Raw genomic sequence first — 23933 nt, 5'->3', positions numbered from 1 at the left:
ATTTTTGACTTTTCTGAGCCTGTCAAGTCCTTCTTTTGACCCATTTTGCCAAAGGAAAGGAAGTTGCCTAATAATTATGCACACCTGATATAGGGTGTTGATGTCATTAGACCACACCCCTTCTCATTACAGAGATGCACATCACCTAATATGCTTAATTGGTAGTAGGCTTTCGCGCCTATACAGCTTGGAGTAAGACAACATGCATAAAGAGGATGATGTGGTCAAAATACTCATTTGCCTAATAATTCTGCACTCCCTGTATAGTGCTCCTGAGGTGCATGTTCCTGAGGTTACTTCCCTGCTTTGCAACAAAGACAATTTGATAATAGAAGTATATTTGATAGTTGTTTAAAGTCTCATGCTCTATCTGAATCACAGAATACAAATTTGGGGTTTCATGAACCTTTAAGTTAAATATAAAGTTAATTGGTTTATGGTTATCTGTTAAAGCCAATTAGGGAAAGAAATATGCAGCAGGGAAAACCTTTAAAAGTCAGCAGAGTGCATTTACAGGTCTGAGAATAGGAAAAAAATCATTATTTTCATAGCTAAATTACGCGAAAAGGTGGCAAAATAATTCTTCAAAGTAGATTACAAAGTTGTTTTACTATGCATAACTAAATATTATATTTATATCTGCCTGCTCAGATAGCTGGCAGTGGTGTGTAATGCACAAGGCACAGATATATTCGTATGCCACTGAAAACCACTATTAACTTTTACTGGAAGCATTTCTGCTAATGGAAGTATATTACAAAATTCTTTCTATTTAAATACACCCATGCAGATTTCAATTTTGATTTTCTGTCCCTTTTAAGAATGTAGTCTACTAAGTGGCCAGTATATGTTTCTCAGTAATTCTATAGTAGCTTCAAATCATACCTAATTCATGCCATGTTTTCCTCATAATCTGTGAAGCAACTGTGGGAGCAAGTTATGGTTTATATATATATATACTTTATTGTAAATTAGTGTTTTTACTCCTTTTTCATGTAATCTTATAATTTATAGCCTTTGTTGTGCAAGATTTATGATTATTTATCATATAAACTATTATTTATGAATAAAATTGGTTCAGAGTTTTATGAGGTTTTGTTAGTTTTATATTTTAGACCCTAAAGTGGCCTTATCTATGAATGTTTTCTTATATTGAGAAGCAGAGATTTTATAAGAATGTTTGTTTTTTATGACATGGGGCATTTACATAGGTACATTTTTCACAGATCATCTTAGGTATCTTGCTCATTGGCTGATGACAGGTGAAAATTGTCCACCTTAAAGTAATGCAATTTACATGGATATGTTCCATATCGATCAAGTTTACCATCAAAGTCGAACACTTTCATTCATGTTTTTTTATTTCAAAATAAGTTTTATTATAGCTAATCTCTATGATTTTCTCCCAGCACCAATCTTCTTCTGCTCCTTTTCTTTTTTTTGTGACGTTTCTTCGTCCAGCCAATTGATTTTCTGGCCTTTAGGTGGCCAACTCCCTACACAGAACGCCCCTTTTATCCATTGCGTATGCGCTTCTTTTTTCTCCTGATCCCTGACTCCGTGCACGTTCATTGTTATCATTTATTTGTGTTCATGGATATCTCATGCGCAGTTGTAACCTAAGGGAATCGCAGATTACGTCAATCATTCACCAGACTGAAGATCATTCCCTGGGCCACAATAATAGCGCTGTGGTGCCTATAAATAACAATTCTATGTGCCCATTCATATTGTTTAATATTTTAATTGTGCACATATTGGGGAAAAAAAATCTACTTACAATTATTTAATTGCTCATTAAGTAAAGATGGATCACGATAGCGAAGTTTTGCGCTACACTGCTCTCCGCTCCAGCTGTAAACAATGAATCTCATGATTCATAGTTTATATAGGAGCATATAGCTGAGAATTGCGCATGCAGACCACTGCCCATCTCAAGAGCATGCCTGAATGCCTACCTAGAGAGTGGGTGGGAGAGTCACAGATTCTCTAAACATGGAAACTAAAAGGGGTGGAGGAAGGAGTGGTAAAGAGCTGTAACTAATATACAAATTTAAAATATTCAGGGTTGTATTTTAAAAAAAATAAAAATAAACATAGCAACTATATATATATATATATATATATATATAATCTATCTATCTCACTTTCTCTCTATAGAGACAAGGCTGCACACAGTGAAAACAGTGCTTTATTACAAAAAGACACAGGAGCAGAAGTGGGAGGTCCATTCCCCACTCAAGAGCTGAAAAATAATCACACAGATAAAATCACACACATGTATGGCCCAGAAATTACACTGGAGCTACACAAAGAAATTGCCTAACAACAAATACCCCCACATGCTAACGAGTAAAAGAATCGTACAAAGCCCCATGTCCAGCCCTTTGTGGGAGGGGTTAAACGCGTTATGTTGGTACTCTGATGGCGTGGTTGCTACGTCCAGCACAGCTGAGAGCTGCTCGAGTGTGGTGGCGGGGAAATTTTAATTTTGTCAAGTGAAGACGCCGCTGTACCTACCGTTTGGAGTCCCATTTATAGAAGGCGTGTTGGAAGCACCTAGTAATTGGACTTTACAAAAGAGGTCAGTGAACGGCTTTTCTAGTCTTGCAATCCCCATAGCCTTGCAAACTTAACATCTCTAATGGATCCTGGTTTCTTTGAGCCATAAGTGGGAGCTCTACCAACTGCAATATCTATTTGGAGTTTGTTATTGCCTGAACTTAACACGTGTACTTCAGGAGTTAACTGCTGTACCGGTGCGTGTCACCTGACGCTTGAGTGCCCGGGCGGTATGATAACCACAGTTTTCACTGAACTCTCTAGTACACAGTTTTGAACTGGACACTGTCATTAGTAACGCTGGATACACCGGTGTTACTGTTTTAAGGCCGGCCGGTTCTTTTACTTGCTAGCATGTGGGGGTATTTGTTGTTAGGCAATTTCTTTGTAGCTCTCGTGTCTTTGCTGGACCATACATGTGTGTGATTTTATCTGTGTGTTTATTTTTTAGCTGTTGAGTGGGGAATGGACCTCCACTTCTGATCCTGTGTCTTTTTGTAATAAAGCACTTGGGACTGCTGGCACCTATGTAAGCGCATTAGTATTAACCAAGTGCACCATTTTTATCTGTTTTTTGTGTATATATGTATATATGTTTAACCCCTTAAGGACAAGGCAATTTTCAGTTTCTTTCCCTTAAGGACCAGGGCTATTTTTAAATTTCTGCAGTGTTTGTGTTTAGCTGTAAATGCGATCAAATAAAAAAAATCGTTCACTTTTTCACAAACTTTAGGTTTCTCACTGACATTATTTACAAACAGTTTGTGCAATCATGGCACAAATGGTTATAAATGCTTCTCTGGGATCCCCTTTGTTTAGAAATAGCAGATATTTATGGCGGTGGCATTACTTTTTGGTAATTAGAAGGCCGCTAAATGCCGCTGTGCATCACATTTGTATTAGGCCCAGCAGTGAAGGGGTTAATTAGGGAGCTTGTATGATTAATTTTAGCTTTAGGGTAGTGTAGTAGACAAGCCAAAGTATTGATCTAGGCCCATTTTGATATATTTCATGCCACCATTTCACCGCCAAATGCGATCAAATAAAAAAATTGTTTAACTTTTTCATTAACTTTGGGTTTCTCACTGAAATTATTTACAGCTTGTGCAATTATGGCACAAATGGTTGAAAATGCTTCTCTGGGATCCCCTTTGTTCAGAAATAGCAGATATATATGGCTTTGGCATTGCTTTTTGGTAATTAGAAGGCTGCTAAATGCCGCTGCGCACCACACTTGTATTATGCCAGCAGTGACGGGGTTAATTAGGGAGCTTGAAGGGTTAATTTTAGCTTTAGTGTAGAGATCAGCCTCTCACCTGGCACATACCACCTCCTGATCCCTCCCAAGCAGCTCTTCCCCTCCCCCACCCCAAAATTGTCCCTGCCATCTTAAGTACTTGCAGAAAGTCTGCCAGTACTAAAATAAGTTTTTAGTTTTTTTTTAAAAAAATTATAATATTCAAATGTGTAGGATCCCCCCACTAACTATGCACCACCATTTTGGGTACTGGCAGCTGTCTGCCAGTACCCACTTTGCAATAAAATGTGGTGTTTTTTTTTTTTTTTACTTTTTCTGTAGTATAGCTGCCCCCCCCATACCATACCCCCCCTCCCCGATCCCGTTGTCAAATTTATTTTTCCCTCTGCCATCTCACACCCACCACTCTCTCCAACCACTTACAAATTTTCAATGTCAATTCAATTGCGGCCAGATGACGCGCACACGCCCCCACCTCCCACGCGCGCTCCGTGCACACCCGCCAGGCATTTTACATTGCTGGCCGGAAGCCTACCAGCGATGGGCCGCCCTCCCGCTTCCCTGCAGCTGCTCCCACCCACCAACGATCGGCACCATCGCTGGCCGATACAGAGAGGGCCACAGAATGGCCCTCTCTGCATCGGTGTGCCAAAAAAGGTATTGCAGTGATGCCTCAATATCGAGGGATCACGGCAATACCTTGAAAGCGTCTGGAAGCGATTTGGATAGTTTCCAGCCGCTTGAAACCCCTAACGTCGTACAGGGTACGTCGCTGGTCTTTAAAGACCAGTTTGTGTCTGACGTACCCTGTACGACGTGTGTTGTTAAGGGGTTAAATATTTAAAGGACCAGTCAACACTGTAGATTTGCATAATCAACAAATGCATGAAAAGAAGACAATGCAATAGCACTTAGTCTGAACTTCAAATGAGTAGTAGATTTTTGTTAAATAAATGGCAAAGTTATGTCTATTTCCACTCCCCTTGTAACATGTGACAGTCATCAGCCAATCACAAATGCATATACGTATATGCTGTGAATTCTTGCACATGCTCAGTAGGAGTTGGTGACTCAAAAAGTGTAAATATAAAAAGACTGTGCACATTTTGTTAATGGAAGTAAATTTGAACGTTGTTTAAAATTGCATGCTGTATCTGAATCATGAAAGTTTAATTTTGACTTGAGTGTCCCTTTAAGCCAACTACCTATTCCACACAGCCCAACTTTAATATCACTTTAAAGGGACAGTAAACCTTAAAAATAATGTGTTATAATTCTGCACATAGTGCAGAATTATATAACATTATATTAGCCAAACATTTATAAAACATAATTTCCCCTATTAATTTAAAAAAAAAACGCTGTTTCACAGACCCGCTCTCTGCTGAGCGGGTCTGTTATATTTACTCAGCGCATCGGGCCAGCTGTATAGTCACAGCCCGGCCCGACCGCGCCATAAGACTAAGTGCAGCTCGCTCCTGTGACAGCACATCAATAACATCCTCCTATGTCGTTATTAATTGGACCATAAGAAAATATCAATAGGCTATTTACTAAGAATTATTTTCAAATGATAGACCTTGTACAATTACAAGTTATATACTTACACAACTGTTTTATTCAGTAGAATCTATAAGGAACATTATAATGCAACAGTTAGGGCCGGATTACGAGTTGATCGCTATTTAGTGTCTCTAGAGAGCTAATTGCACTAAAAATAAAAAATTTGGCGCTCGTCTGGTTTTTGCTGGTATTAAGAGTTGAAAGTAAAAAAGTTATCGCTCTTGTGCTAACCTGATGCGTGCAATTGCTGAACTTACAATATTGCACGTGCGTTAACCTATTCCCCCATAGAAGTCAATGGACCAAAAAAGTAGAAAAAACCCACCAAACTCGTGCACAAACCCGATCACATATTCCCATGTGCACTATTTTGACATAAAAATATGAATATATTTATATGTATGTATATATGTGTGTGTGTGTGTGTGTGTGTGTGTGTATGTGTGTGTATATATGTATATATATATATATATATATATATATATATACACATACACACAGGTAGCCCTCAGTTTACACCGGGTTAGGTTCCAGGAGGAATGGTTGTAAATCGAAACCGTTGTAAATTGAAACACAGTTTATAATGTAATTCAATGGGAAGTGAGGGAGTTAGGTTCCAGGCCCCTCTCAAAACTGACATAAGTAACACCTAATACATTATTTTTAAAGCTTTGAAATGAAGACTTTATACATATATACACACATACATCTCTATGGATGTATATATAAATGTATTAATATGTATGTATCTCAATGTTAAAGCCCTTTGCCTGTCTTATTTTTCCTAACGCCCGAGACCTCATATCTTTAAGCCCTTATAACATTTTTTTTTTGCCCTTATAACATTTTTGATGTGTTTTGTGACACTTTTTTTGTATCGCGAAACAGTTCAACACAGCTCTGAGGGCGCACTAACCTGACGAGCGTTAACTTGAATTGCGTTCAAGTAATCGCGTTAACTTTCAACTTGTAATACAAGCACAATTTAGCCTGCGTGTAAATGAACACGAAAACCTCCACTCGTAATCTGGCCCAAAATATTTTAATTACTTATTTCATGTCATTTTTTTCTTTAGCGTTGCTTACTAGGCATTTAACCTTTGCAGAGAAGTTGCACATAGCTACAGTCCTTCTCATGAGCTACAATATATTGGAGTTCCTGAGGAGGAAACCTCTAGTAAGCCAATTAGGAATGGCATACACAGGTAATCAATCACAGGTCATATCCTGCTTAGGAGCTGCAATGCATTGTGGCTTCTGTGCTAGGGCTCTAGCTGTGTTTTTCCATATTATGCAAGGGGCACTAGGGCAAAACTTATCATGGATTATAATGCCCCTTTAAAATATATTTTTAGAGTGTGCTTCCCCAAATACACTAAAATATTCTACTTTCATATAATATGCACAACTTCATTCCAGAACTTTGTGTTTGAATCAAATTGCTCAGTAGTTTCCTGACTGAAACTGCTCTTCTGCTGACGGTTTGCAAGGCAAAGTCCCTTTGCTTAAATGTTGTTGATCCCGCCGAGCAAGTACAATGAAGGTTTTACAGTATTGCATGCTCAAAAAAGTCATATTCCTCCCACTGGTTTAAATGTAAGTGCTGCTTGGCTTTTCTAATTATTATTTAACAGCCCTACATTTGTGGTTAATTCCTTGCAGACCATTCTACATTAAAGTGCTTATAAAGTCTGTTTCATTACGACTAGAAATTGTGCGTGTGGTAACAGTCTGCTTTTATTATTGAAAATGTTCCTGGCTGTGTTGACAGCAGCTTTTCAAGTCAAAATGAGCCTCTTTTGCTAGAGTAAGCAAAAAAAGAAAAATTGGAAGCACTTTAGGTTATAAGAGTTGCTGTGAGCTTTCAGAAGTTGACTTGTATTTGGTCTTATTATATTCAAAAGATTTCTAATGATTAACCCCCTTGGGCATGAGAAAATTCTGCAAAACATTGCTTTGTCTTGTTTTGTAGCTCCCATTGGCAGGCAAGGGGTGAAGTTGGGGATAATACAATAAATATCAAATACTTTTAAGACACTAGGGCTTTATAATGCAATGCTTTTCCCTACGGAATATTGCAAAGGGTAGTTTAGAACTGGGTTACTTGCTGAACCTCATAGCTCATAGAGTTACAATACATTGAGTGAGGTTTTAAAATAAAGGTAAAGGAACAATTTGTAAACAATTTAATACACTGCAGCAGGTAAAATGTATAATTAGAAACATATTAAAGGGGAGAAAATTCTACAGTACACTGTATTTGCCTTGTTTTATATACTATCCTTGTAGTTAAAGGGCCATCGACCCTACACTACTGTGTGTTTAACACCAGCAAATGGGTTAAACACACAGTAGATATGCCATTCGGGACTTGTGGAGCTCTGCTTGCCCTTTGTATCTACTCCTAATTTTTGACACTACCTAGAGGAAGCTGCGTCTTTTAGAGGGGTGTGATATCTTTCTGGCTAGCGCAGTACTAGTAATCTATTAATAATTTAGCTCTGTTGTTCCCAAGCAGAAACTAGCACTGATAGAACAAGCATCACTTGTTGCACATCTTAGTTGTGCTTTGGGCGTTGCTGATTGGATCAGACGGTTCTCGGACATAATGCCGACGGATATTTGTCCGTCAGACATATGTCCAAGAGACTATGTTCCCAGTTTGGCTGAGGGCAGAGTACGGTCCAGAGTGCTCTGTTCTATTTAGAGCCTCGGGCGCCGCAACCGTCTCTGGGAACCTAACAATGGGTCCCACCCCGCACGTCTTGTGGTTCTCTGTGCATCTATCTAATCTATCTGTCTAATCTATCACGTTGCAGGACTGTTATCTGATGACCATTTGACTGTCGGAATATTATCCGTCACACAAATGTCAGTTGGACAAATGTCTGACGTATAACAGTCCGGCCACGAGATCAGACTCGGTTTCTGCTCTGGACTAGCAGTGCTCCGTGGCTTTTAAGCAGGACTTCTACTGCGTTTTTAAACCCTTTTAAGTGGTTAAGCACACAGAGTAGTGTTAGGTCAGTAGTCTTAAAATTATGTGCTGCAGCTTATTAGAGCATGTAATTTTTTTAACTTATGGCCCTTTAAAAAAACAAATATGAAACCACCTATTGTTCGCTATCTTATTCCCACTTTGAAAACAAAAATAGTTATTAGGAAAAAAGTTAGCTGACTATCAATTGGATGTTTGTGTGCTCATGGTTGTTTTATGTGCTGTATGTGACAAGATTCACTATCTTTCTTCCAGGTTTATTATCAAAGCTCCTCCCGCTCCTCCTAGGAAAGACCAGCGACTTCCAAATGTCATTATAAATGAGAAGAAGAACATTATGGTGGCTGCCCATCAGGTGGGTAGAGATGGCTGAAAGGGGCATTAAGCACAAAGCTGCATGATAATTTGCAATTAACCATGCTGCTTTGTCAAATGTACATGTTTTTTACATTTATTTTCTTTTCACTGTATTTCCCTGTCCCTGGAACAAAAGAACCATTGTTAAAGGGACACAAAACCCAAAAGTTTTCTTTCATGACTCAGATTATACAATTTTAAACAACATTCCAATTTACTTCTATTATCTAATTTGCTTCCTTCTTTAGATATCTTTGCTGAAGAAATAGCAGTGCACATTGGTGAGACAATCAAATGAGGCATCTATATGTAGCCACCAATCAGCAACTACTGAGCCTATCTAGATATGCTTTTCAGCAAAGGATATCAAGAAAATGACGCAAAATAGATAACAGAAGTAAATTAGAAAGTTGTTTAAAAGTGCGTGCTCTTTCTAAATCCTGAAAGAAAAAAATTGGGTTTCATGTACCTTTAACCAATCAGAAACTAATATATATCATTTGTTGGATAAGTGTATATGTGAACCAAGCGCTAGTATCTAAGCCTTAAACTCACTACCAAGAAGTCCCCTAGAAAACTTCAGAAAGCACATATAAACATAAAGAGAAGGGAGCGCTAAACAGCTTAAAAGGCTAAGGTATCTAGATAATAAATTACAATTTATTGTACAAATTCGTTAAAACAGTGCGATAAAAACAAATATCAATAAAATACAATTTAGTTAAAACCTACATGGATCCATGGTTAATCTATAAAAGTCGAAAATCTATAACAATACTAGCACAAAGCAGCACTGGAATGTGTGTGACAGTGGTGGCAGTTGCTATACAAAAAATAGGAAACACAATGACATTGGGTTCCCTAACAGATAGTTAGGCTCCTACAATAATAGGAATTATTAGTGGTAACAGACAAAGCTAAGAAGGAATGCGTCTATGAATAAACAATTAAAGCAAATAGTCAAAATGTAGTGACAAATAACAATTTGTGTCAGTAAATAGTGTCAATAGCAAATGTGCAGATATAACAATACAAATAAAAATAAGAATATAAATATAAATAACAAAAATTGTAAATTTAAAAAAATTATCTAATTTGCTTCCTTCTTTAGATATCTTTGCTGAAGAAATAGCAATGCACATTGGTGCGACAATCAAATGAGGCATCTGTTGTCTGCACATGTGCAGTTAAGGAAAAATATTGGAGTAGCCAGTCCCTTTAAAGTGGTTTAGCACTGATTCAGTTTAATAAATGTAATATTAATTTATTAAATGAGTATTTAAACAAACAGACATATATTCCTTTCTAATTTCCATCTAATATTTGAAATATGTTTATAATATACACACTAATATCCACACCTAAATTTCTTAGTATTCCTACGGATATTGCTTGGAATGATTTTCATATGATTATTGATGCAAAACTGATAATTACCTTAAAGGGACAAACATTTTGAGATGGTAATATAAAAAGATAAGTCGTATATAAATAAAAAAAAAACCCTACAATATACCTTCACTATTTATTTTGTCCCCTTTTCCTGTAATTCAATTCTAAAATTGTGAGCTTTTCAGTTCCTGTTTGAAATGGAAGTGCAGAACATTGTTATATTCTACACAGCCATTGGCTGCACACTCTAATGACCTATTTATAACTGTCCCTAATTGGCCATAGCAGAGAAGGTAACCTAAGTTATAACATGGCAGCTCCCATTGTTTTATAGACACTAAAACGTTACTTATTTTGTTACTATTTAAACAACTAATGAAACTATAAAAAAAATACATAAACATGTTTTCTTTCCTATGGCATGGAGAGTCCATGACGTCATTCTAATTACTAATGGGATATTCAACTCCTGGCCATCAGGAGTAGGCAAAGAGAACCCAAGCAAAGCTGTTAAGTGTAACTTCCCTTACCCATAATCCCCAGTCATTCTCTTTGCCTCTGTCAATGGAGGATGTGCGAAGTTGGTGTCTGAAGATATTTAATCCTTTTTATGGGTACTTTTCCCTGCAAGCAAGGATTGGGGTCTAGCTGTGTCAACACCAATCTCTTTAGTAAGAGTAGTGGTGGCTTTCAGCCGTTTAAAGATGGCAAGGTAGTCTTTGCTTCACTTTTAACACTTTGCTACACCTTTGTAGAAAGCCAGAGTTTGTTACTCTGTTCTTTCTTTTCCTACAGGTCCATGACAGGGAGTGAAGTACCTGCCACCCCTAAGGATTAGCATCTATCATGCAGCTGGATCTAAGGTAAGTGCCTTTGCCTTATAGGTGCAGAAGGACAGCAGCATATAAGAGGTTAATCCACATCAGATCCTTTTTGGGACATAATAATCCTTATCAATTAAGGATTCATATTTGGGACAATATATTTGGCAAATACAGTATGAGACTTAGGGACTCTTGGCTAAGGGGGATGCAAGGGGTTAACATATTTCCTTTTTTATATAACCTATCATTATTTGCTTCTATGTTTAGAGGTTTATTCTTATTTATTGCGCTTGATGGGGCTTATCTGATTCTGTATTTAAAACGGGAAAGCCTTTTTTTTTAACTGCAAGCCACTTTCACGCATTTTTTTCACTGTTGAAGAAAATGGCGGTTTATTTGGTCGTGCTCACGTGACGCCCGCACTTCCGGTTTATCGGAGAGGAGCCGTTGAGTAGGATAAGTGAACCTTTGCTACGCAGCTGGAGGCTTCTTGTGTCCGCTTTATTTCTAACATCTACCCAGATCGTTTATTAGGAGAGGATCTCTGCAAAAGAGTTCCATTTTTTCCTCTTACTAATGTGGTGTCTCTCTTGGCTGGTAGGAGCCTCAGGCAATCTGAGTTTTTTTCAATATAAACAACCTATTTTTATATTCCTCCTTGATGAGTAATTTTGATATTTAAAATAGTTTTATTTGTCATATATTTCTCCTACATTGGTGTATCCGGTCCACGGCTTCATCCTTACTTGTGGGATATTCTCAATCCCTACAGGAAGTGGCAAAGAGAGCACACAGCAGAGCTGTCCATATAGCTCCCCTCAGGCTCCGCCCCCCCAGTCATTCTCTTTGCCGCTCTAACTAGTAGCATCTCCACGGGGGTGGTAAAGAGTATGTGGTGTTAGTTTCTCCAAGAAGGATTGGAGAAAGGTTTGTCAGCTAGTTCCTTAAAAGGACAGATATCTGCTCTGTCCGTTTTGTTACACAAGCGTCTGGCAGCAATGCTAGATGTTCAGGCGTTTGTACAGGCTTTAGTCAGAATCAAGCCTGTCTATAGACCTGCGGCTCCTCCATGGAGTCTAAATTTAGTTCTTTCAGTTCTTCAAGGGGTTCCGTTTGAACCTCTACATTCCATAGATATCAAGTTACTATCTTGGAAAGTTTTGTTTTTGGTAGCTATTTCTTCTGCTAGAAGAGTTTCTGAATTGTCTGCTTTGCAGTGTAATTCACCTTACCTGGTGTTCCATGCAGATAAGGTCGTTTTACGTACCAAACCTGGTTTTCTTCCAAAAGTGGTTTCCAATAAGAATATTAACCAGGAAATAGTTGTTCCTTCTCTGTGTCCTAATCCAGTTTCTATCAAGGAACGTCTGTTGCACAATCTTGATGTAATTCGTGCTTTAAAGTTCTATCTAAAAGCAACTAAAGACTTCAGACAAACATCGTCCTTGTTTGTCGTCTATTGTGGCAAGAGGAGAGGTCAAAAGACGACTGCGACCTCTCTGTCCTTCTGGCTGAAAAGCATCATCCGGTTGGCTTATGAGACTGCTGGAAGGCAGCCCCCTGAACGAATTACATCTCACTCTACTAGAGCTGTGGCTTCCACATGGGCTTTCAAGAATGAAGCGTCTGTTGAACAGATCTGTAAGGCAGCGACTTGGTCTTCACTTCATACATTTGCCAAATTTTACAAATTCGATACTTTTGCTTCTTCGGAGGCTATTTTTGGGAGAAAGGTTTTACAAGCAGTGGTGCCTTCCGTTTAGGTTACCTGACTTGTTCCCTCCCTTCATCCGTGTCCTAAAGCTTTGGTATTGGTTCCCACAAGTAAGGAAGCCGTGGACCGGATACACCAATGTAGGAGAAAACAGAGTTTATGTTTACCTGATAAATTTCTTTCTCCTACGGTGTATCCGGTCCACGGCCCACCCTGGCTTTTTAGTCAGGTTTAAATTTATTTTTGTAAACTACAGTCACCACTGCAACCTATGGTTCTCCTTTTTTTCCTAACCGTCGGTCGAATGACTGGGGGGGGCGGAGCCTGAGGTGAGCTATATGGACAGCTCTGCTGTGTGCTCTCTTTGCCACTTCCTGTAGGGATTGAGAATATCCCACAAGTAAGGATGAAGCCGTGGACCGGATACACCGTAGGAGAAAGAAATTTATCAGGTAAACATAAATTCTGTTTTTGTCATTGCTAGTGGGACTTGTTATACTATAGCCATGGACTTAGAACAGGATCAGTCCATCTCTATGGATAAATGTTTACTATGTTTATAGGCCCAAATTGTTCTGCCTATGCAATTTTGCTCCTCCTGTTTAACTAAAATTTTAAAATGTAAGGAAAAGGTACTCCCTTCTAAACCAACTGTATCTCAGGATAATGCTGTGCGTGACATACCTCAGCTTTCTCCTCAAACGTCCCAAGCCTTAATTGTTTCTCATACTGTGCCTTCTGTGTCCTCTCATCAACCTAGGGGTGTTTATTTACCTGGGGATTTTGCAGCTCAGATTTCTTTTGCAGTATTGGCGGCGCTGTCCGCTTTCCCTTCCTTGGGTAAGCATAAGAGAAAATCTAAACATTTTCCTGATAGTAAGGCTTCTGACATTAAGTCTGCATTAGTCAATATTTCTGAGGAAAATAATTCAGTAGCTTCTGAAGATGAAATCTCAGACTCTGACACTTTAGCAGAAAAATCTTCAGAATCTGAAGAGGTTAATTTTAGATTTAAGCTTGAACACTTCTGGTTACTACTGAAGGAGGTTTTAGCTACTTTGGACGACTCTGAACCTTCGGTTGCTGTCAACCCCACAAAGTCTTCTAAATTGGATAGAGTTTATGATTCTCCATCTTCTGAGGAGGTTTTTCCTGTTCCAAGGAATATGTCTGAAATTATAGCTCAGGAATGGTATAAGCCAGGGGTTCCTTTTTTCCCTTCACCTTTTTTTAAGATTTTCCGGTTGCTGACTCTATTCGTGACTCATGGCGCACTGTTCCTAAAGTAGAAGGAGCTATTTCTACGCCTGCTAAGAGAACAACCATTCCTATAGAGGATAGTTGCTCTATTAAGGATCCAATAGATAAGAAGCAAGAGTCTTGCTTAAAAAAAGATGTACATCCATCAAGGATTACAGTGGCAACCTAAGCGAGTTTTGCCATGGTTGCGGGAGCAGCATCTTATTGGTGTGATGCCTTGTCTGGTTTTATTGCAGAGGAAACTACTGTAGAGGAGATCCAAGATATGATCAATGCTCTCAAACCGGCCAATACTTTATCTGTGATGCCAACATGCAGATATTTAGACTAGCTTCACTGTACTAGCCCGCAGAGCTCTGGTTAAAATCCTGGTCAACTGATGTCTCCAAGACCAAGCTTTTGGCTTTACCTTATAAGGGTAAAACTCTGTTTGGACCTGGTCTGGCTGAAATCATTCCTGAGATTACAGGTGGAAAGCGATCTTTCCTTCCTCAGGACAAGAAGAATAGACCTAGGGGTCGACAGACGTCTAATTTCTTTAAGGGACAAAAGTCCTCTTCTTCCAGACCAATCGAGGTCCAATTGGAAATCCAGCCAGCCCTGGATCAAGGGAAAACAAAACAAAAAAAACCTTCCGCTGATTCTAAATCCGCATGAAGGCCCCCCCCGATCCGATTTTGGATCAGGTGGGGGGCAGACTTTCTCTTTTTCGGCAGGCTTGGATAAGCAATGTCCCAGATCCATGGCGGTGGACATGGTATTCCAGGGTATACAAAATATGATTCAAGTGTTACCCTCCAAGGGGCAGATTTTGCCTGTCAAGATTATCCACAAACCAGGTAAAGAGAGAGGCCTTCTTAAATTAGGTGAAGGACCTATCCTCCCTGGGAGTTATTGTACCAGTCCCTCAAGTTCTAGGATTGTATTCAAATCTATTTGTGGTTCCCAAAAAGGAGGGAACTTTTTATCCCATCCTAGATCTAAAGTATCTAAATAAATTCCTTAGGGTTCCGTCCTTCAAGATGGAAACTATTCATTCCATTCTTCCATTGGTCCAGGAAGGTCAATTTATGACAATAGACCTGAAGGACGCTTATGTACACGTTCCCATTCACAGGGATCATTACCAGTTTCTAAGGTTTGCCTTTCTGGACATACATTTCCAGTTTGTTGCCCTTCCGTTTGGTCTTGCCACAGCTCCCAGAATATTCACAAAGGTTCTGGGAGCACTGTTGGCAGTGATCAGATCCTAGGGGATTGCTGTGGCACCTTATCTAGACGATATCCTGGTTCAGGCATCATCTTTTCAACTAGCAAAATCTCATACAGAGATGTTGTTTTTTCTACGTTCTCACAGGTGGAAGATGAATTTGGAAAAGAGTTATCTAGTTCCATCTACAAAGGTGTGTTTCCTAGGGACAATCCTAGATTCCCTGTCCATGAAGATTTTCCTGACAGAGGTCAGAAAATCTAAACTTCTTGCTTCCTGCCTTTTCCTCTAGTCTGCTTTGCGTCCATCAGTGGCTCAATGCATGGAGGTGATTGGTTTGATGGTGACTTCGATGGACATCATTCCTTTCGCTTGGTTCCATCTGTGACAGCTGCAGCTTTGCATGCTCTGTCAATGGAATGGAGACCATGCAGATTTATCGCAGAGGATAAATCTGGACCCTCTAACGAGAAACTCTCTCGTGTTGAATTTCACAGGACCATCTTTCTCTGGGCACTTGCTTCCTGGATGATTGTGACTACGGACGCCAGCCTTTCAGGCTGGGGAGCTGTTTGGGGTTCTCTGAAGGCTCATGGCCTGTGAGTCTTCTTTTCCCATAAACATCTTGGAGTTGAGAGTAATCTTCAATGCCCTGTCAGCGTGGCCTCAATTATCTTTAGTCCGGTTTATCAGATTCCAGTCGGACAACATCACCTCAGTCGCTTATATCAACCACCATGGAGGAACTCTGAGTTCCTTAGCCATGAAGGAGGTGACTCGCATTCTGCTGTGGGCGGAAGCTCACCACTGTCTCCTACCTGCCATCCACATTCCGGGAGTTGACAATTGAGAGGCAGATTTTCTGAGCAGACAGACCTTTCCTCCCGGGGAGTGGACTCTCCATCCGGAAGTGTTCTCTCAGATAACCCTCAGGTGGGGGGTTCCGGAGCTGGCTCTGATGGCGTCCCATCAAAACGTCAAAGTACAGTTCAAGGTCAAGAGATCCTCAGGCTGTTCTAATAGATGCTCTAGCTGTTCCTTGGATGTTCTCTCTGACATATCGGTTTCCTACGTTTACTCTCCTTCCACGAGTCATTGCTTGTATCAATCAGGAGAGAGCATCAGTAATCCTAATAGCTCCAGCATGGCCTCGCAGGATATGGTTCGCGGATCTAGTAAGGATGTCATCTCTTACCCCTTGGAGGTTACCTTTGAGGAAGGGCCTTCTAATTCAGGGCCCTTTCCTCCATCCAAATCTGGATTCTCTGAAGCCGACTGCTTGGAGATTGAACGCCTAGTTCTGTCTAGGCGTGGTTTTTCGGAAGCAGTCATTGATACTATGCTTCAGGCTCGCAAATCTGTTACTCGCAAGATTTACCATAAAGTATGGCTTAAAAATCTTTATTGTTGCGAATCTAAGGGTTTCTCCTGGAGCCGGGTGATTATTTTATATTTACTTCGGGATGGCCTGGAGAAAGGTTTGTCAGTCAGTACTTTGAAGAGTCAGATTTCTGCATTATCTTTTCTTTTGCACAAACGTCTGGCAGACTTACCAGATGTAAAAGCTTGTGTACAGGCCCTGGTCAGAATCAGGCCTGTATTTAAACCTGTTGCTCCTCCTTGGAGCCTTAATCTAGTTTTTAAAGTTTTTTTGCAGCAGACTCCGTTTGAGCTGATGCATGTTGTTAATATAAAATTGTTATTGTTTCTCCTTGCTATTTCTTCCGCTCACAGAGTTTGAGCTTTGAGCTCTGCAGTGTGATTCCCCGTACCTTATCTTTCATGCAGATAAGGCGGACCTTCGTACTAAATTGGGGATTCTCCCTAAAGTGGTGTCGGATCGAAACATTAATCAGGAAATTGTTGTTCCTTCTTTTTGTCCTAATCCTCCTCCTTCATAAGGAACGTCTTTTGCATAACTTGGATGTTGTGCACGCTCTAAAGTTTTACTTACAAGCTTCTAAAGATTTTTGGCAGTCTTTTGTCCTGTTTGTTTTCTCTGGAAAACATAAGGGTCAGAAGGCCACTTCTGCTACTCTTTCTCTCTCGTTGAGACGTTTGATTCATTTTGCTTATGAGAATGCTGGACAGCAGCCTCCTTAGAGAATTATGGCTTATTCCACTAGAACTGTCTCCTCTTCTTGGACTTTCAAAAATGAAGCTTCTGTGGAACAGATTTGCATGGCGGCTACATGGTTCTCTCTGCATACTTTTTCCAAATTCTACAAATTTGATACTTTTGCCTCGGCTATGGCTTCTTTTGGGAGAAAGGTTCTTCAAGTGGTGGTGCCTTCTGTTTAGGTCCTCCTGCCTTGGTCTCCCTCCCTATTCATTCCGTGTCCTCTAGCTTGGGTATTGGTTCCCACTAGTAATTGGAATGCCGTTGTGGACTCTCCATGCCATAGGAAAGAAAACAAAATTTATGCTTACCTGATAAATTCCTTTCTTTCCGGGCATGGAGAGTCCACGACCCAGCCCTCTCTTTAATTATAATTTGGCAGTTTTGTTTTAGTAAACCTCAGGCACCTTTTCACCCTTGTGTTTCTTCTTTTTCCATTTTCCTTTGGCTGAATGACTGGGGATTATGGGTAAGGGAAGTTACACTCAACAGCTTTGCTTGGGTGCTCTTTGCCGCCTCCTGCTGGCCAGGAGTTGAGTAGCCCATTAGTAATTGAAATGCTAAAGAAATTTATCAGGTAAGCATACATTTTGTTATTCTCAGACTAGTCTTTTCTTTGTTTTCTAGCATTTATTTAGTGTATAAAGGGACATTAAGCCCAAACATTTTCTTTAATGATTCAAAAAGAGAATACAATTTTAAACAACATTCAAATTTACTTCTATTGTCTAATTTGCTTTATTCTTTAGATATCCTTTGTTGAATAAATAGAAATGCACATTGGTGAGCCAATCACACAAGGCATCTATGTGCAGTGACCAATCAGCAGCTACTGAGCCTATCTATATATGCTTTTCAGCAAAGAATATCAAGAAAATTAAGCAAATTAGATAATAGAAGTAAATTAGAAAGTTGTTTAAAATTGCATGTTATTTCTAAACCATGAAAGAAATTTTTTGGGTTTAATGTCCCTTTAATGTTCCTTTTAAAAAAAGCAAATAACTAGAGAGACAAGGAGAGGAGGAAAACATTAGTTCACAGAAAAATATGATTACGGCAGGGAATGCTGAAACGTGTAAGACTGTTTCTCTTGCATCCCTGTATTTTGATTGATCGTTCCTATTTTTTTTTTTTTTTTAATTTATAGTTTTTATTATTTTCTTAAGTAAAATATCCCATCATATACATTCAAAAAATCAATATAAAGATAGAAACTAAAGAAAACAAATAAGGACAAAAACATAAAATAGACTCTGTACAGTTCAAGTCATAATAAGTCTTTCATACAATTCAAATAATACAATATCGCCCACTTTCTATTATGTCATAATTATAACACTTGAAGAACCTAATAGCATCCTTGGCCATAAAAAAACAAAGAGATATTGTAGATTCTGTACAGTTCAAAGTGGGCTATTCGGATCATACAATTTTACCTGGTTTATGATAATATAATTATAATATTATGATAATATAATTGATACATTTAACACATTCATACATTCATATGGCCTGCAACACAATCTGAGCAAAAGCATAAAAAAGAATCCTCAACTCTGTACCAAATCTGTACAAACAGGCCATATGTGTACCATTCAAATAATACATTATACCATTTTATAATAATAATAAACGCTCACTAGGACCTATAACCACATCTAAAAAACAAAAAAAAAAGCAAGAAGGGGAAAAGGCTCATACTTAACAACTCTTCTACCACCCTCTCTCACCTCATACAACCCTGAAACACCCATCTAATCAGCAACTAATATTTTCTAAATCTCTATCCGAGCCCGCTATCTGGGAAGTGGCAAGCAATATATGTTTTGTAGGACATAGTCTGAATTAACAAGCGGCGTAACTAATTGCCTTTGTGCTACCTCTGGAAGAGTTTTAATAACCCCAATCTATTTTTTAAAGAACACATCCAATTGATGACTTAGGGTTTTGTAAGTTATTTTGTTTCAGTGTGATGTGGGAAATCAATATTTTTTTTTTTTTAAACTCAGTAAATTTAGGAGCCTGCCGCTCTCTCCATGTTCGTAGGATTAGTTTCCGAGCTAAAAGCATAATTGTATTAATTAAATTTATCATTTTTATGTCTACCCGTATGTTTAACCAAAAAGAAAACATTTTGTTGGATGATATCAAAGTCTAACAATACTACTGTATTCATCTCATAGTTTGTCTTAGACCAATATTGATCAATATTTATCAATGTTTGGGCATGACTCAAGGTTTATCTGTAATTTTTAAACTATCTTCTATATCTTGAGAGCTAATATTTGGAAAATACTTAATCCATTTAGTTTGTAAATATTCTAACTGTTACAGAGGTGTGGAAAGAATTCAGAATAGCATAGAAAGGGGAAATAGTGTATATACCTTCTTGATATAGTTTGTTTCTACTCAGAAGAGCCCCCAGTGACTAATCTAGACTATATTTGTTTTTTAAATCTAAAATATAATGCCTCAACTGGAGGTAAGCATAAAAATCCCTCTTAGCTCATCCATCTTTAAGGGAGATATCAGCGAAAGTTTAGAGTACCAAATCAGGCCTTATCAATTGTTTGACCCATTTTAAGCCTTGGATGCCCAGTCTCTAAATACTATGTTAGTAGAGCCAGGTGAAAAATTAGGGTTACCTCCAATTGAAAGAAATTCAGTGGCATACGGGGTACATTGGATCGCTAAACCAATAGCTTGAACTATATTACTGAAAGTTAGTAAATTGGATACATTACATGGCAAATGCTTTCTAGGACAATGGATAATTGCTTTCAAATCAAATGGCGCTATCATATTAGATTTGCACTGGAAGAATGAGACCTTTTCCTTCTCCCTAATCCAATCAACCACAATTTTAAGTAAGGCCACTAAATTATATGGTATTATTTTCGAAAAGGACAACCCTGCAGCTAATCTAGGGTTCGTCAGCAGATAGAGAGCTATGCGTGCTTCTGCCCTTTTCCATATGAACTTCGTACAAATTTTATTAACTTGTAAGATTATTGTAAGAATACTGGGATATTTTGTAACAAGTATAATATTTTGGGGAACAGAATGGACTTTATTAATATGACCCGGCTGAGAGAGATTGGTAAATTCATCCAATTTTCCCCTACATTCCCTTAAAAATTTAGGAAAATGTAAATTATACTTAATATTATACGTAGGTAGTTAATCTGGTTGGTTTCTCTAAAGGGATGGTTAATCGTGCAATGCGTTGGTTTTACTATCCATAATCGTTTTGATTTTGACAGGTTAACTTTATAGCCAGAAATGGCACCAAAGAGATGAATATCAAGCAAACAGTCTTTGTAGACATTTTTTTTAAAGTGCTTAAGAGTAATAACAGGTCATCTGCATATAGAGAGAGTACAAACTTCTTTCCCCCTAGATAGATTTTGTCGTAGAAGAATTGCTAGGGTTTCTAACGAAATATTTAAAAGCAGCGGAGGTAGCAGACAACTATGCCTAGTGCCTCTTTGTAGGCAGAGGTGTTCCGTATACATGCCGTTTATAATGACTGCTCTTCCTATTTAATGCCTTTTAACTATGTGCAATTTGCGAATAAAGTTGAGAGCAGATCCTTTCATAATTTTTTGTTCTTAGTTTATTCACACAAAACAATTTTTTAATGCAAAAAGAAACCTGTACTGTAATAGAAGCTTGAGCTGTGAATAACTTGTGTATTTAACTTGAACCAAATATTTTTAAACTTTTTGCCTTTTTTTTTATATGTAGTATTTCATTTGTGCCGTTGGGTAATTTCTTTAATTTTTCATTGTTTAAAGTTAATGCTGATAAATTATGAATATTTGTATATCTTGCAAAGTAAAATATTTAGGACTTTAAGAGACTGCCTGCTACATAACATGTTTCAGATTATTGTCTGGCTGCTTGCTTTGTAGGTAAACGAACTCCCGTTTCCATTCTGCACTAAAAATCAATTTGAGAGCACCATCCGCGCACCTATTGGTAATACATGGAACACACAGAGGTCTGTCCAGAAAATGACTGCTCCTCGGCTTATTACTAAAAAAGGCCACATCATTAAACCCATAACCGAAGAGGTTTTCCAGAAGAATACAACAACCAAAAAGCCAGAAGTTGAACTCTTCAAGCCAAAACCTCAGTCTAAGCATCATCCTCACAAAGGACAGAAGAGGAAAAAGCAGGCACCATAAGTTTTATTAATGAGTGAGGTGCTTGTAAAGTTTTCCGGGACAGTAGACTTGGGGCATATAGCAAACAGATTTGTAACATACCATCCTTAAAACTGAAATGTGCACAGTGAGGCCCATTGCCATCAGGGCCAAAAGACAAGTTTAAGACTGTAATTTTCAGCAAAGAACTTTTGTGGAAGATAATGATCACCTAAAACTTGGATATTTGATAGAGAATGGGAAATCACTGTATATACATTATGTACCCTGGTTAATCGGGATTCATAAAAATATATTTTTAAGTGTAATTTATATACATCAGTGGCTCCATTTCTAACTCTACAAGTCTTATTTTTTTGTGTATGTATATGTGTAAATCTATTAAGCTGCATTTGCACTTTTTTCATCAATGTCGAGAAGGTTTGCATAATGGAGCCTGCTGCCTCGTATTTAGGAAATGGCTTCTTTTACCTTAGAGGTGGGGAGATCAGTCACTAACTTATTCGGGGTGATGGACATTCTCTGCTGTAGCGCAATTGGTTGCTCCGGATCAAGGGGCGGAATTGCACCAGAAATATCTTGTGCAATATTAACTTTCACCAAACGATTGCAGGCGAACAGGTTAACTACTTGCAAACCTGTCCCCCTGCCTTCTTGATAAAGTTTGCCCATTATATATGTAAATATAAACACATTTAATAATCATTTCTTGAGGGATGATGCATTCCCTTCCTCCACACACACACAGACAAAAATATTGACCACATAACTTGTTACAATTTCATTAGAGGTTATAAATGTATTCACGCTTTTATTAACTTTGCAAATCATATTTGGTACAGCTAACTTTTCTTATACAATTATGTAATAACTACACATCAGCTGGTAACATGCCTTTTGTGCTGACAGATGTGGGCACTAATGTTGGTTAAAAAAAAAAAGAACCAAACCTTTTTTTTTTTTTATGAAATTTCAGAATTTTTTTTGGGGGTGGTTTTGTTAGAGTTCTTAAAACCTCACAATTAGTAAATGAGAATCGTAAGAAAACCATTATTTGCATTTTTTTCCATCTTGCAATTGAGGAGTAGAAGTAAAGTATAATGCATACATTTTTAAACTAAACAGAATTCTCATTTCACAGATAAGTGACATTCCATTTCAACAATGCCTTCACACCTACTCTTGGCCAAACTCAGTAACTAAGTGACATTAAAAAAAAAAAAATAATAATAATAATAATAATAATAATATATATATATACTAGTCCTAAAGCCCGTTCACACGGGCCATTTTTTGCAGTACAGTGGTCCCACCCCTGGCGTTCTCTCCCTCCCACTCTCTTTTGCTTTCTCTCTCTCCCCCCTCTCTTTTGCGCTCTCTACCCCTCTCTCTCTCTCCATCTCCCCCCCCTCTCTCTCTCTCTCTCCCCTCTCTCTCTCCCCCCTCTCTCTCTCTCTCTCCCCCCTTTCTCTCTCTCTCCCCTCTCTCTCTCTCTCCCCTCTCTCTCTCTCCCCTCTCTCTCTCCCCTCTCTCTCTCCCCTCTCTCTCTCCCCCCTCTCTCTCTCTCCCCCCCTCTCTCTCCCCCTCTCTCTCTCCCCTCTCTCTCTCCCCTCTCTCTCTCACCTCTCTCTCCCTCCCCTCTCTCCCCCCCCCTCTCCCCTCTCTCCCCCCTCTCTCTCTCTCTCCCCCTCTCTTTCTCTCTCCCCCTCTCTCTCCCCCCCTCTCTCTCTCTCCCCTCTCTCTCTCTCTCTTGCCCCTCTATCTCTCCCCCCCTCTCTCTCTCTCCCCCCTCTCTCTCCCCTCTCTCTGTGTCTCTCCTCTCTCTCTATCTCTCTCCCCTCTCTCTCTCCCCTCCCCCCTTCTCTCTCTCTCCCTCTCTCTCTCTCCCCCTCTCTCTCTCATTCTCTCTCTCCCTCTCCCCCCTCTCTCTCTGTCTCTCTCTCTCCCTCTCCCCCCTCTCTCTTTCCCCTCTCTCTCTCCCCCCTCTTTCTCCCCCTCTCTCTCCCCCCTCTCTCTCTCCCCACATCTCCCCCCTCTCCCCACATCTCCCCCCATCTCCCCCCTCTCTCCACATCTCCCCCCTTTCTCCACATCTCCCCCCTCTCTCCACATCTCCCCCTCCCTCACTCCACATCTCCCCCCTCTCTCCACATCTCCCCACATCTCTCCCCTCTCTCCACATCTCCCCCCTCACTCCACATCTCCCCCCTCACTCCACATCTCTCCACATCTCCCCCCTCTCTCCACATCTCCCCCCTCACTGCACATCTCCCCCCCTCACTCCACATCTCCCCCCCCTCACTCCACATCTCCCCCGCTCTCCCCACATCCCTCCACCCTCTCTTGAGCTGTTTGAGCTCTCTTCACGGGCCTTCACGCTAGGCTCCGCCCCCTTCACGGGCCTTCGCGTTAGGCCCGCCCCCTTCACGCTCGGCCACGCCCACTTTTGCTCGGCGCAGTCGGCAGAACAGGTAGGGACTTAGGCCAGTGTGTTTGTCCGCGTGCTG

At 39.5% G+C, this 23933-nt stretch overlaps 1 protein-coding gene across 1 annotated transcript in view; it reads left to right on the top strand.

Moving 5' to 3' along the window:
* UTP14A (UTP14A small subunit processome component) overlaps positions 1 to 21734 on the top strand; it is a 57252-nt gene extending 35518 nt beyond the window's left edge. The window contains exons 14-15 of the mRNA XM_053699354.1: positions 8637 to 8736; positions 21172 to 21734. Coding sequence (XP_053555329.1) covers positions 8637 to 8736; positions 21172 to 21447 — 376 coding nt within the window. The 3' untranslated portion in view covers positions 21448 to 21734. The remainder of the gene's footprint in view (positions 1 to 8636; positions 8737 to 21171) is intronic.
* The last annotated feature ends 2199 nt before the right edge of the window (positions 21735 to 23933 follow it).

Source organism: Bombina bombina, chromosome 1 (genome assembly GCF_027579735.1).
Source record: "Bombina bombina isolate aBomBom1 chromosome 1, aBomBom1.pri, whole genome shotgun sequence".
Classification (NCBI taxonomy): domain Eukaryota; kingdom Metazoa; phylum Chordata; class Amphibia; order Anura; family Bombinatoridae; genus Bombina; species Bombina bombina.
Note: the sequence above shows the minus strand (reverse complement) of the source record. Positions and strands in the feature narration are given on the sequence as shown.